The 14,181-nt window shown below is 48.4% G+C and overlaps 2 protein-coding genes across 2 annotated transcripts; one reads left to right on the top strand and one right to left on the bottom strand.

Moving 5' to 3' along the window:
- Positions 1–323: 323 nt before the first annotated feature.
- On the bottom strand, positions 324–1,651 carry LOC121449998 (major allergen I polypeptide chain 1-like). The gene is made up of 3 exons (XM_041654656.1): positions 1,567–1,651; positions 1,228–1,415; positions 324–480 (listed from the first exon to the last, which is right to left on the bottom strand). The coding sequence occupies exons 1-3, from the start codon at positions 1,625–1,627 to the stop codon at positions 451–453; spliced, it is 279 nt and encodes a 92-aa protein (XP_041510590.1). The 5' UTR covers positions 1,628–1,651; the 3' UTR covers positions 324–450.
- A 7,372-nt stretch (positions 1,652–9,023) lies between these two features.
- On the top strand, positions 9,024–10,970 carry LOC121449615 (androgen-binding protein homolog). The gene is made up of 3 exons (XM_041654178.1): positions 9,024–9,093; positions 9,557–9,738; positions 10,749–10,970. Exons 1-3 carry the CDS (start codon positions 9,033–9,035, stop codon positions 10,848–10,850), a joined length of 345 nt encoding a protein of 114 aa, XP_041510112.1. The 5' UTR covers positions 9,024–9,032; the 3' UTR covers positions 10,851–10,970.
- The last annotated feature ends 3,211 nt before the right edge of the window (positions 10,971–14,181 follow it).

Below are 14,181 nucleotides of genomic sequence, written 5' to 3'. Positions count from 1 at the left end.
CCAAGCAGTGGAAAAGAAGGAAGAGATTTTGCTGTCTGGAGCCTGTGTGATCCTCAGCAGACACTCGGCCTCTCTGGCCCTTCACTGTTCCATGTTCCTGGGGACTTCATTTGGGGATGTCATGTATGTGCCCTATGGACCATGGCCCCTGAAAGTGACAGACACTCTGGCTGTAGTGACTGTGGTCCCCTAATGCATTCTGCAGGGGCACTTTGGCAGCGCTGCAATTCAGTAGTGACAGTTCAAAGTCCCACTGGTTGTCCCTGCCATGTCACAACCCACTTAATGCCCATCCCCAAATCCAAACAGTCAAGGCTCCCCTGTGAATTGCAAGGTTTTTATTGTTGGAACCCTGTTTTTAGACACCTGGAGGGTAGGGGTAGGGCTTGGCGCATCTATGCAGGTGAGCAGACAAGTGGCTTTCTGAGTTTTCTGGCAAAGATGGAATCATCAACAGAGAGGGTTAGCTTCTATTTTTTCCTGTAAAGAAAAAGGCAGCAAAGCATCAGAGGTGAAGGAGATCTCAGCAGTCACACACGGGACACTACTTGGGAGGGACCTGCACTCTGCAACAGCTCCTGGGTCTAACTTGCCCAGGGAGTCTCCTCTCGATTCTGTCTCCAGCACACCACACCAGGGCGAGCCTTGTAAACAGCCTCCAATCCAGCCTGATGGGAAGAGCCACCTGCCCTCGGCACACCATGGGCACATGTGGGGCAGAATGGAGAAGCAGCTGGGGAGGGCCTGGCAGGACTCCAACTGATTCCTGTCACATGATGACCTCAGAGGCATGCAGCTGGGGTGGTGACAATGACTAGTTCTAGGGATACGATTCTGCAGCTGAGCATCCAGGGCTGGATTCCCCACAGTGACCTCGGAGATCCAGAGAACAAGAAAAAAGATGAGTGTTTGGGGGTGTGTGGTAGACTTGAACAGTAAGGATAAAAAATCCAGACTGGAGAAGGGGTGTCAGGCACTGATGTTGCTGGACTTGGGAGGTTGAGCCAGAAAGCCTGAGGAGGCCAGGTGGTACTGTGGGCACAGGGATCCTGGGGGTCTGGTCTGGCTTGACTGAGCTGTACAGCCAGTGTCCTTCTTGCCCCTTCCTCCTGACATCTTTCTGGATTCACAGAGGGGCTGCAGTGCTGGGGAGGAACACACATCCATCCCTAAGCTGGGGTGAGCAGGTGGGCCACAGGCTCTGATCCAGACACACAGAGAACTCACCACCAAACTCTTTGCATTCGCCTTGTCGTCCTCTGTCAAGTTGCTATCAACACATATCTTCAGAAATTCAGCAGTTTTCAATACGGCAGATTCGTTAATGTACTGGCTCACGTAATCCACATAGTCAGACACAGATCCGCCAAGAAAAAGATCAAGGTCCTTATTTATAGCTGGGCAAATGCCACAATCTGGAACACAAAGAAGAGGTGAAATCCTTGCATCAGAACACAGATGTCCTTCCTGGGGAGTGAGGCTGTGAGAGCCCTGGAGACCCTGCATCCCCGCCACCAAAGCCTAGTAACCACTTTACCCTGAGGTCACCCACATCCTAGTACCTACTTCCCCCAGAGGTCAGGAGCAGGGCAGCCCCAAGCAACACGAGAGCACCAGTGAGCTTCATGGTAATGGCAGCAGGTGCTCCTACCCAGATTGGGGCCCCTTTTGTAACTGCCCTGTTCTGCTCAGGGAGTGGGGAGGGGCTGGGTCTGAGCTCTCCAGGCTCCTCCCAGAATCCTGCTTGAACCTCCCTGGGGCTGTGTCAGGGGGAGATGTGTGTTTTGGCAAGAGAGTAAGATCCTGGTCAACAAAGGGCCCAGGTTCAGCCTGGTCCCCTCCTTAGTGTTCTGCTTAAGGTCACATGTCATGTGAAGACCCAGGAAGTGATGAGCAGGGAGAAGACAAGGTTGCTCCCATAGGCCTCCAGAGTGAGGTCTCTGTCACTCCATCACTCCAGGGAACACAACGGTTATTAAAAAGCCTCCCTAGTAGTCAATGTCTGGGGTAGACCAGACTGCTGACCACTTGGGGACCCTGCTCTGACTGTTTCCGCCCCTGCCCCCATCTTTCACTTGCTTCACGGCTCCACTGAAGCTGACTCTAACCCTGAAGTCCTCCTGCTGTCGGAGTCGTCCTTCAACTCCATCTTTCTGTTGTTATTATTCTGTTTGTTTTGCTTGCTGTGCTTTATGTTAGGTCTCTACATAGCTCTGGCTGTCCTGGAACTCACTCTGTTGCCAGGCTGGTCTTAAACTCACAGAGATTCACCTGCTTCTGCCTCCTGAGTACTGGTATCAAAAGCATGCAGTATCCAGCTAAACTTGACCTATTATATACTTTGCTAATGTTTCTGGTTTTTTTGGAGACAGATTCTTGCCCAGGGTAGTCTTGAGTTCATAACCCTGAGAATGGAGGGTGTGTGTCTCTGTGTGTGTGTGTGTGTGGTATGTCTATGTATGGCGAATTCTGCTTTCCCTGGGCCTGGTCGGAAGCATTGTTAATATTTAATAACAACTGCCTGGTGCTGTGTCCAATACTTTCAATGCTAACACTAAGGAGCCAGAGGCAGGTGGAACAGTCTGAGTCCCACAGGGAGTTCCAGGCCAGCCAGAAATACACTTGAAGTTCATACTGCAAATGGCTCATGTTCATTTTCTCATAACTAAGCAAAGATGCCTGATTTGGAGCAATCTGACCCCCTAATTTGTCACAGCCTGACTATCTTCCTGCTCCAGTTGCTTTGACTTTCCACCAAGAACCCAGCATGACGGCCTTGATGGCAGCACCAGCGACTTTGAATACTCCATAGATTCCTTGAGGAAATTAGAGGGCAATCTCAGCCGGTTACCCCAGATTCTGAAGACACAGCTTCAATCTGGCTGGTTCAGAGTGTCTAGCAGATTTTCACTATCACAGAATTCTAGATGACCCATCAACCACTTCTACCTAGGTCAGACAGGAAGCGCCCTGTCTCTCAATGGCCCAGCAGAGGGGGCTGCTAAGAGGCAGGCTGTGGTAGGCTCCAGTGCCCCTCTGGCCTATGGAGGGGGGCAGCTCAGACCCATGCCCTGTCCTGGGAGACATGCTCGCACTCTCTCCCCGGGACTGACATTGTAGGCCTCATGAGAGGATTCTGTCTTTTTCCTGCACCACTTTCAGCATTGTGGGCTGAATGGACAGCAGTGGAGAAGGGGGCAGTGAAGCAAAGGCTGAGGCAGGGGAATGACAGTTGAGTCAGCAGGCAAGCAGCTTGATGTGTGCAGGCTGAAGCATTGGACAGGGACAGGGCAGGAAAGGAAAGGTCACAGCAAGAGTGCAGGGAGCAGAGTCTGAGGAAGATCAAAGGGGACAGACCCACAGGACAGAAACTTCAGGACCTGTTTGACAAAGAGGTCCAGGGAGCTGTGGTGTCTTTAGACACAAGAGCCTCACAAGGGCCAAGAGCCACAGCACTGCTGAGTGCCAAGGAGGTCTGACTTCCTACCCATGAGGCTCTGGGTCCAATGCTGGTGTGAGGCCTGTTTACTAGAGGGTTCCTCCTGCTGCTGCTCCCACCTGCCAGCTGCTTCTGCTCCTGCTGGGACACATGGAGGGCAATGAAAGCTGCCCAGTGCAGCAGCTGGAGAGTGCCCCTTCCTGCACCCATTTCTACCTTTGTGAGCAAAGGGATCCCGGACAGTTAACTCGGGACACATCTGCCTCAGTCTCCCACAAGCAAACGGGGATTCCATGTGGGAAGCCCCAGTCTTCCCCTCATTTCTCTGGACTCTGCCAGTCCCCTGACCACTCTGTGCCTGGAAACCAGAACTCCATTACCCTGGTCTGTTTGTCATCCGGAACATCTCTGTACCAGGCACGTCACCATGTCACCATAAGCATGACCCCAGGGAGAGCCCGGACGTCCATATGCTCAGCCCTCGTGTCTGATGTGCTTGCCCTTCACCTGGCTGGGAGATTCGATGCTTCCTTCCCCACACTGCATCCAAAACACCAAATCAGAGGACAGCCTGCTATGGCGTCCACATGGCTAGGCCGCACCAAACCCCACCTTGCGCCCTGGTCCCAGTGTGGCAGGTGAGAGGCAGTGCACGGTGTGTGGCTGTAAAGCATGTGCAGCCTCTGCTCTCCTACTGTCTTCTGCCAGCCCCACCTCCCCCACCCCTCGCTGCCCCTTCTGCTCTGCACCAGGAGCTCAGACAGGGCAAGGCAGTGGGTGGATGTGGCTGCTCTGTCTTGGACTTTCAAGACTCCAGACCATGAACCAAGTTAACTTCTTTCCTGTGTCTCTTTCATGGGTGTTTTGTCATAGCAATGAAACATGGATTATACACCTCAGTGCACCTGGACCCCTCTTATCTTAGAACACACCAAGCTTCCACCAGAGCACTGGGCTCTAAACCCTGTTGTCTTTTCCCTAAGTCCCCTTGCATTGTCTGATTTTGGTGTCCCTTAGGTGACTAACATCACAGGAGAGCAAGGCATGTGCCACTCTTTCCCAGGGACAGCACATAGGAGTTCTCCACAGATGCTGGGTATATGGGTCAAAGGTCTAGTTCACTTCTCTTAAGTCCATAAACAAGACCTTTCTTAAGACATGAAACCAACAACCAGGCAGTGGTGACACAAACCTTCAATTCTAGCACTTGGGAGGGAGACGGGCTGATCTCTGTTGAGTTCAAAGCTAGTATGTTCTACAGAATGAGTTCCAGGACAGAGAAGACTGTTTCACTGAGAAACCTTGTCTTGAAAAACCAAACCAAACCAAAACCAAAAAGCCATGACACAAACAGTATCTTCCCACAGAGCCTAGGCTGGCTTCAAACTCTCAGCCTTCTGGCTCCACTTCCCTGTTTAAAATTTACAAGTGCTTATAGAATTTGTCTGGTATTAATTTTTGAAAGTAAAGAGTCTAAGTGTCTCTTAAGTCAGAACTAAGTAGTTTGTTGTCAAAGGCTCATGGCTGTCACTTTTTCTCCATCAGTGATGACAGATGAAGTTTTCCAAAGACTCAGAGAACCAAGAACCTTCTGACTTACTGGTTAGCCAAGCCAAACAGGATTTGCATCCAGTAACTGTTTTGGAAAAGAGGTGCCAAGCGCCAAGTTCCACTTATTAGCTGTTTACTCTGTCCTGTCTTCCTTGTGCATATGACCTTGTAGTTCCGAGGGCTTCTGAGGCCTGCACAATATCCCTGCCCAGCTGAGGCCTTCTCTCTCTAGGAAGTATTAGGAATGGAGACGAGGGCAGACTGTGGCTAAGATGTGTCTGCTGCTGGCTGACACCTGTAGCCCCCTGCTACCTGTCAGAGCTGGCATCAGGCTTTTTGTAGATGTCACAGAGGTTATGACCCTTGACCCCACATGTCAGAGGTCACAAGATATGTACACATTTCCCCAGTGATTGGAACTGCTCACTCAAACCATTAATATTCTCTTACTAGATGTCTCTACTGTTTTCCTAGCTCCTCACAGTTTCCTATTTGTGTGCGTGTGTGTGTGTGTGTGTGTGTGTGTGTGAACTCACACAAATCTTCATTTGTGTGTGTGGATACATGGTATGCAGGCTATTTTTAAGTCACCTTGACAAAAGTTAAAGTCATTGGGGAGGAAGGACCCTCAATTAAGAAATTGCCTCCTCATGGTAGTGCTGGCACATGCCTTTAGTCCCAGTATTTGGGAACCAAAGGCAAGGATTTCTTTGATTTTGAGGCAGTCTGATCTACAGAGAGTTCCATGATGGTCAGGGCTGCACAGATACCCTGTTTTGAAACACCAAAAAAGAAAAGAAAAAAAAGAAAAAGAAAATAAAATAAAAAGAAAAATGCCTCCATAAGTTTTGACTGTAGAGATGCCTGTGAGGCATTTTCTCTCCCCCACACCTCAGACAGATTTTCTCTGTGTAGCCCAGGCTATCTTGGAAATCACTCTGTAGACCAGGCTATCCTCAAACTCAGAGATTTGCCTGCCTGTGCCTTCCTAGGGCTGGGGTTAAAGGCATGCACCACCAACACCTGGCCAGGCATTTTCTTGATTATTGATTAATGGAGGATGGACAGGCTATTGTTAATGGGGCCATCACTGAGCAGGTGGCCCTGGGTTCTATAAGAAAGCAGGCTGAGCAAGCCATGGGAAACAAACCAGTAAGCAGCACCCATCCTGGGCCTCTGCATCAGCTCCTGCCTCCAGGCTCCTGCCCTGCTTGAGTGTCCTGACTTCGAGGTTGAATGGTTCTGCAAGGATAAGTCAAATAAACCCTATCCCCCACAATTAGCTTTTGGTTATGGTGTTTAATCACAGCAATAGCAATCTACTCATTTATTTATTTATTAATTTATTATTTCTGATAGGGTTTCTTTATGTAGTAACTTCTATCATGGAACTCTCTTTGTAGATCATGATGTCCTTGAACTCACAGAGAACCACCTGCCTCTGCATCCTGAGTGCTGGATCAAAGGCATACACCACCAGGACCAGCTGAGAAAAAGCCATCTAATCTAAGGCACATGGCATACATATGTGTATGCAAATGGCAGTCAGAGATAGACAGTCAGGTGCCTTCAGTAGCTCTCCAACTTATCAATGTCTATGTGTGTGTATATGTGTGTGTGTTTTTAGTTTTGATTATGTGCCTGGAGATTTTTTTCTGCATGAATATCATATGATCTGTGTCCAGTGCCTGTTGAGGTCGGAGGAGGGTGTTGGATCCTCTGGACTGGAGTGACAGATGGTTGGGAGCTGTCATGTGGGTACTTGGTCCTCTTAACAGCTGACCACCTTATAGTTTTTGAGACAGGTTCTCTTACTGAACTTGGAGTTTGCTAATTTTGAAAAGATTGCCTGGCCATTGTCCTCCAGGGGTGGACTCCCTTGGGCTGGGACACAAGGTATGCTATTGTGCCTGGCTTTCCTATTGGGTTCTGGAGATTGAAATTCAAGTATTCATGCTTTCACAGCAAGCACTTCCCTGACAGATCCATGCCCCTGGCCATCTTGCTTCTGTCTTTGGAAATGTGCTCACTCTGAAGGACTGAAGGAAGTAATTCCCCTGCCCAGAGGACAGGAACATCTAGAAATAGTCATGATTTCTTCTGGAACAACACTGTCTTTCATTCTATTTATCTGCTCATCCAACCATGCATGCCAGCATGGACTCATGTTATTTCACAATTCTAGTATAATCCAGTAGGGTGTTACTTAGTTTGTGGTTCAAATTATTGGATATTGACCATTAGGAGCTCGTTTAGACTCCCCTGTGCCAGTTCTCAAAGTATTCACATGTGTGCATTCATGCACTTCTGTGTGTTTGTGTGCTTCTGTGTATGTGTGTGTGTATGTATGTCAGAGGACGATTGCAGGAGTTATTTCTCTTCTCCAACCATGTGGGTTCTGAGATTTGAACCCAGGTCAGCAGGCTTAGCAGCAAGCACCTTTAATCACTGAGCTATCTCAACTGCCTCCCACCCTACTGTTTGAGACGAGGTCTGTTATTGAACCTGGAGCTCCCATGGCATTGGTGGAGCCACCACACTCAGCTCTTTACAGCGTCCTGGGGATCTGAACTCACATCCTTAGGCTTGCATAATGAGCACTTGTCCACTGAGCCATCTCCTTAGCCACTCCCTTTTTGTGTGTGGAGCAGTGGATTAACCTCAGCGCTTTGCACATGCTAAGAAACGCTCTACTACTGTGTTAGTGAATTTGTGACAAAACCCAGATAAGAAGCAGCTTTCTGCTTACAGTTTGCAGGGAAACAGTTTATGACAGCGGGGCAGGCATGGTGCAGGAACTCCACATGGCTGATCACATCTACAGTCAGGAAGTAGAGAGATGTGAATACCCAGCTTGCTTTCTCCTTTCCACTTTGTCCATTATCCTAGTCCACGCTGGACACATAACGTCAGACATCACTTAACCTAGTTTCTACACTCCTCATTGATAGTTTTGATTCCATAGTGATTGTAAACCCAGTCAGGATGACCATCAAGATTAGCAATCACATACAGTAAACCTCCTGTCTCTAGGAATGATTAACTCTATTCCCAGCGAACAATGTCATTTGAGCCGCAAACCTCTTTCTGAGGGTAGTAGGTTGAATTGAACTTGAGAGAGTCCACACACACAGCACTGCCGAGGGACAGTGGAGCGCTCTAGTTTATACATGGCCAGTCCACAGTGGCCTGTGGGGCTGTGGACAATGGAGAGTTCATGGCACAGAGAGGAATCCCTCCCTCTACTACTATCTGCTGTAACCGCATTGACTCTACTGTTTAGACCTCTTTGAGGCCTGCTTACTGGTGGGCGTGAGACAGACAAGAGTAGGAAGACAGGAATGAGCGCCCGTGGCAGGGAGGGGAATTTGCAGCAAATGCAGCTGGTAGAACAAAATTATCACTGGCCCCTGAGGATCCAACATGACCAAACACACTGGGACTATCCTGGCTGGCAGTCACTAAAAGCCGCAGATGGTTCCCTTATGCCCTCAGAGGTCTAGACCAAAGGTTGCAGCAGCTAAGGTGGCAAGTGTCCCCAGGCCCCTCAGATACACACACTTCTGCTCAGATCTTGAACTCAGGCAGATGCAGTGTTCTGGGAAGTTGGCTGCCTACAGTGACAGAAACCATCCTTGACCCCTGTGGTTTCCACCTCCAAACTTGAGCAGGACATGCTTGGAGCCAGGAGAGGAAGCCCAGGTGACAGCTGAGCTAGGACAACAGAGCATTTGTCTCAGTATGTGGCTGCTTACAAAGGTCAACTCTAACCATCTTCTGCCAAAGGTACAGCCACTTCTGTACATAAAGTGAGCACACAGGATGTCTCCAATCACTTGTTTTTCAAAGTGGGAGGGGCTCCTAAGCTCTCTCACCCATGCTAATGGGAAGGGGATCCATAGGTGCCAGGTTCTTGCCCAAAGTCATTAGTAGTTCCTGGGAGGCAGGTATAGAGGTGGGATGGGCGGGACTGGGCTCAGGGAGACAACAGTTTATAAGGTAGCAGGATCTGCTGTGAGAAGAGCAGTTAGCATCCTACACCATGAAGGGGACGCTGCTTCTGCTGGCCTTGCTGGTGACTGGGGAGCTGGGCTTCCAGACAAGTGAGAACGGGAACAGATGGCCTTTCTGACCCTTGCTCACTCCATCTCCTTCCTTATGGATCTGTTTGGAGATCTAGGGGTCCCCGGGAGGTTAATAGCCAGGAGTGCTGCAGAAGACCCTTGATGCTCTCTGTTCAGGATTGTGACAGTTGGGATGGGTGGAATGGGGAGACCGAGGTGAGGTGGTGATGATCGGCCCTTAGCTGCATGTACAGCTAAAGTTGGGTCATGTGTGGGATTTATGTGAAGGTCAGATGTGCAGGCAGGTACACTCATACACGCCTCTTCTGCTGTGTGTGTTTCTATGGAAACTGTGTGCTGTATCTAGGAGGCAGCAACCTTTGGGAGGGCTGGACTGTGTGGAAGGTCAGTTAAGATTTATGTAGAAGTGTCGAGAAACCCTGAGCCTCCATTTCTGCCAGCCTGGGGCTCCTTAATGATGTTCTTCTGTCTGTGTTTGCAGCGCAAGCATGCATTCCTTTCTTTGAAGCCTATGCTGCAGTCTCCATTGGTAACACGAAACTATTGAATGCCGTCCTTAACAAGTTTGACCCTACTGACGGGGAAAGGAAGGCTTTTGAAAAAGTCATGGATTGCTTCAATTATGCAGGAGTGGAAGGCAAAATCCTGAAAGCCAAAGTTTTGGTAACTTCCTCCCCACCCTGATTCTTCCTGCACCATATGGTAGAATGCTGTGTAGAAATGATGCAGGCAATAGTCACGTGTGTCAGGAAATTGACACCAGAGCACCCAACCCTTGCCCACCCTAGCACGTGTCCATGCAGCATGCTGGTGGCATCCAGTCTGTCTATGTAAGTTCCTGCAGAGCACTCTCCAATGATGGGTGACCACCACGTTCTCACCACAGCAGGGCAGGGGCACAGGAGAGTCCTTGGTGTGGATCTGCACAGGGAGGACACCCTCAGCTCTACTCTAAGGTGCCTGAAACTCCTGTCTACTGGCCAGGCTCACGTTCTCTGGAGCCTCCCTTAACTCTTCTCTCCTGTCTCAGATGGAGCCCTCCTTCCACCGGCTTCCTCAGAGCCACAGCCAGAACCTCCCTCAATGGCTTAGATGCCACACCCACCACCTCAGAGAGTGCCTGAAGCTCCTCACCCCAGATGCTCCTGGTCTCTCTTAGTGTCTTATTTAAGCACAACTGGATTACAGAGATGCATGTTTAGAATATTGCATCCCTCACTCTCTGTTTCCAAAGTACTTTTAGTTTGGGTGTCAGGTCCTGCAAAACCACTGCACTCTCCAAGAAGGAATTTCTTCCAGCACATCCACACAGGGACGTATTTCTAACCCCGCCATACAGCCAATGTGCTGACAGATGTCCTCAGGTATAAGATATTATCGAAGCTAGAACTCAGCCTTCTTGACCTTTTTCCAACCTAGCCCCCATCATGCCTTAGGGACCTTCTCCCTTCATCCCTGCCTGGCTAGGGTGGCTTTTCAGAGTCCTCGTGACAGCTGTGGAGGAACTGCAGCTCCCTGGGGCAAAGTCTGTTGCTGGAGCCCTGAATCACTGCAGGGAATTTTCTTCCCTGTGCAGAAGGAGCATCCTCATCATGGGTGACTGGGGAGCCCTGCTGGGGTTTTGCTCCTTGATTGTAACCACCTTTGCCTCTTTCTGTCGTTTGGTTTTCCAGGGAGCCCTTGTCTTCAGCCCAGAATGTAAAGAATACTATACCCAAGACACCAAAGACAAATTTAAGGCGCTCCTTTCCAAACTTAACTTACTTGAAAAATGATGGCTGATCTGAGAGCCACCTTGCCGCCCTGTCCACTTTCCATCCTGAAGTTGGAATCCAGACACCTGTCCCCTCCTTGCTCAGTCTGTTAAACTGGTTCAATAAACACCTGAAGCTCTGCTCTGGGTCCCATGTCTGTGTGTTGTACAGGCGCCATGTGATGTGTTCAGTTCTAAGAGACAGAAAAAGGACTTGAGTAGACACTCAAAGCAGGGCTACTGCCACTGACTGACTAAGTATCATCGGAAGACCTTGCAGTCTTTTTGCTGTGGAGACAAGGCTGGCCTCAAGCTCACAGAGATCCACCCATCTCTGCCTCCCAAATGCTGTGATTAAAGGCATTGGCCCCCACCACACAAGGCTCACTGCAGCTTTGTGAGTCTGTAAGACAGGAGCTGTCTGAGACTAAAGGGCATGAAATCAGCCACAGGTTTCATCTCACGCTGCCAGGATACGAACGAGATGCCTCTGGGTTTATCACACGTCAACTCACTCCTTATTGGTCAGACCATAACAGTGCTGTGACTCAGGAGATGACTTGGGTGTGCTTATCAGATTCTCTTGGACTGCAAGAAAGGTCATCATTTGTCTATCTTGGTAAATATAGTAAGTTCCAGGACAGCCAGGGCTACAAAGAGAGACCCTGCCTCAATAACAAAAACAAAAATTAATAATAAGCCAAAAACTCGAATGAGGAGAGTTGAATAGTTGCGCAACTAAAGAGCAGAGAGAAGGCTGGGAAGAAGGTTCAATAGGTAGAGTGCTTCCGTGCATCTCTGGTGACATGAGTTCAAATCCCAGAACCCATCTAAAGTCAGACTTGAAAACATATGTCCGTAATTCCAGTTGTCTTGTCAGAAGATGAGAGGAGACAGGAGAATGCCCAGAATTCTGGAGTCCAGACAACCACAAAGACCCGTCTTAGATAAGGTAGGTGAGGAGTGACACCCAAGATTGTCCTTTGACCCCCATATGCACACTGTGGCAGGTGCATGTATGTTCTCTCTCATACACGCACAAACAAAACATCCAGACAACAAAAAGGAGAGGAATGGCAAGAGGTAAAACCATGCATCATGAACAACACTAGTGATTAGGGAGAAACAAAATAATAGCACAATTAATGAGAGCGGCAAATATTGAGAAGAGCAACTGAGCAGAGCAATGTTGGTGAGCATGTGAGGGACTGAGTCACATGGACAGGACACAGATTGTCAGTGTGTAAGATAAACATGCATGTAGCCTTTGACCAGAGGGCCGTGTGCATCTGTTTCCCTATGTGACTGCTTGAATGCTTCCTAAGGAAGGCTGGTCTGTCTTAGAAGACCACAGGGCCTCTCCAAGAACACAGCTCTCATGTGGAAACCAGCGACTCCCGCGTGCACAGACTGGTTTATTCTTTCAGCACCTAAGCTAGTGTTTTTCCAAACCAACACCTCAGGACCAGGCATGGCTATAATCTGAAACCTGTTGGGATTATTCAGAGCAGGAAATCCTAGGACTGTTTACTCTGCCTGTGGAATCCCAATCAAAGGATGAGGGCTCCTGATCAACACCTGCATCTCATGAGGCCGTGTGGCATGGTGTAGGCCCTGCTATGGGAACATGTAAGTACTATGTTCTCTCACTGCTGAGCTTCCTGTGCTATCTATCATGTCTCTAAGGGAAATCCTCACGGGTAAAATGAGACACCCAGGCCTTTGATGCCTGGATGTTAATCCACCGGAGTCACTAAGAGGGAAATGTGCATAGCAGCTTCGTTTGGAACAGTCCAAACTCGAGGGATCTAATTGTCCCTTAACAGATGAACTAATGATGCCAGAGAAAAGTGCCTCACAACACAACAATCAAGCACTTATATTCTAATGGAGAAATCTTTAGGATCATGCAGGAACGATGCTTATTTTACACGGAAGTTTATTGCGGTGCCATCCCCTTAAACCTCTCAGAATCAGAAGGAACAGTACATCATGAGAAAACTGACTAAAATGGGTTCTGAGGGCAAACAATCAGCTTATACTCGTCTTCTCAGGGCCCATTTATTCTTCCAGTGTTCTCCCCTATGCTCTCTTGATGTTCTCTGTATGGTCTTCAATCCCACAAGGTTTCTAAGGTTTGCAGTTATATACCTGCACAGACACAATTAACAATTCTTTGGCCATAGCAAGGATACCAGGCATGCATTTCCCAGGGCAACAAAAACGGAGAAGTCTGCCAGGTGGTGGTGGCACATGCCTTTAATCCCAGCACTCAGAAGGAAGAGGCAGGTGGATCCCCGTGAGTTTGAGGCCAGTCTGGTCTAAAGAGTGAGTTTCAGGACAGACTGTAAAGCTATACAGAGAAACCCTATCTCGTAAAGCTAAATAAATAAATAAGTAAATAAATAAATAAATAAAAAGAAAGAAAGAAATCAGATGAGCCTGACAAAGCAGGTGCTATTACTTTGCATATGTCTCAGAGGGGGCGTGGCTGTGAATGCCTGGACACATCTGAAACTGGTAAGTAGAGGAAAGGGCCTATGTTTTTTAGGAGGGGAGAGAGGGAGGGGCTTTGTGTGTTAAATACATTTGTGTGCTTATGTAAGATCGAAGTTTGTAATTAGTAAATATAGAAAAAGAGTAAAGAAAAAAAAGTCATGGCAGTGCTGTGCAGTCTCTGAGCTCTTCCGTTCCAGTGGTGACTGGGAAGCCAGCATCTGTGGAAGCCAGCGTAGGCTGTGGGAGGAGAAGTATCGCACTGGATCTGTGTTGGAATTTTTGCCCATTTTTGCATGAGTGATAGGAATTTCCTTTCTCTGTGGCCTTTTCTAGAATTCAAGTCACTCAGTATATATCCAGTATATCAAGATCATATGGCTAACGAAAGGTCATCCAGTATAACCGTACATGGCAGAGTTATGCCCAATATTTGATTAATTACAGTACTGAGGTTTTCTGTGGAGGAGTTCCACCTTGGAGAAGTGAGTACTATGGGTTGACAAGGGTTTTTTTTTTTTTTTGTTTGTTTGTTTTTTACAGAAATGACAGTGACCATTCAAAGGCAGGTCACCAAAGCTTTGCAAGTTGAGTGTTAGCCTAGAGACTGTCAGCTGTACTCTCTCTCACTGTATAATACCTGCACCGCAGTAATTTTATTTCCATGAACTTCTGAAAGAGGAAAACAAATGTATAGTAAAACTCAATCAGTGAACACTGGGATGGGCAGTGGGGAGAGGAAAGAACATTAGGAGCAGTGAAGATGCTCATCATCATGACTGCAGTGGAGAGTTCAGGGGTTTGGACATTAAATTACACTTTAATTACACACAGCATGGGGCACATCTATTCAAGCT

This window comes from Microtus oregoni, unplaced genomic scaffold, assembly GCF_018167655.1.
Source record: "Microtus oregoni isolate MIOR12 unplaced genomic scaffold, Mior012 000006F_ref0000085, whole genome shotgun sequence".
Lineage (NCBI taxonomy): Eukaryota > Metazoa > Chordata > Mammalia > Rodentia > Cricetidae > Microtus > Microtus oregoni.
Note: the sequence above shows the minus strand (reverse complement) of the source record. Positions and strands in the feature narration are given on the sequence as shown.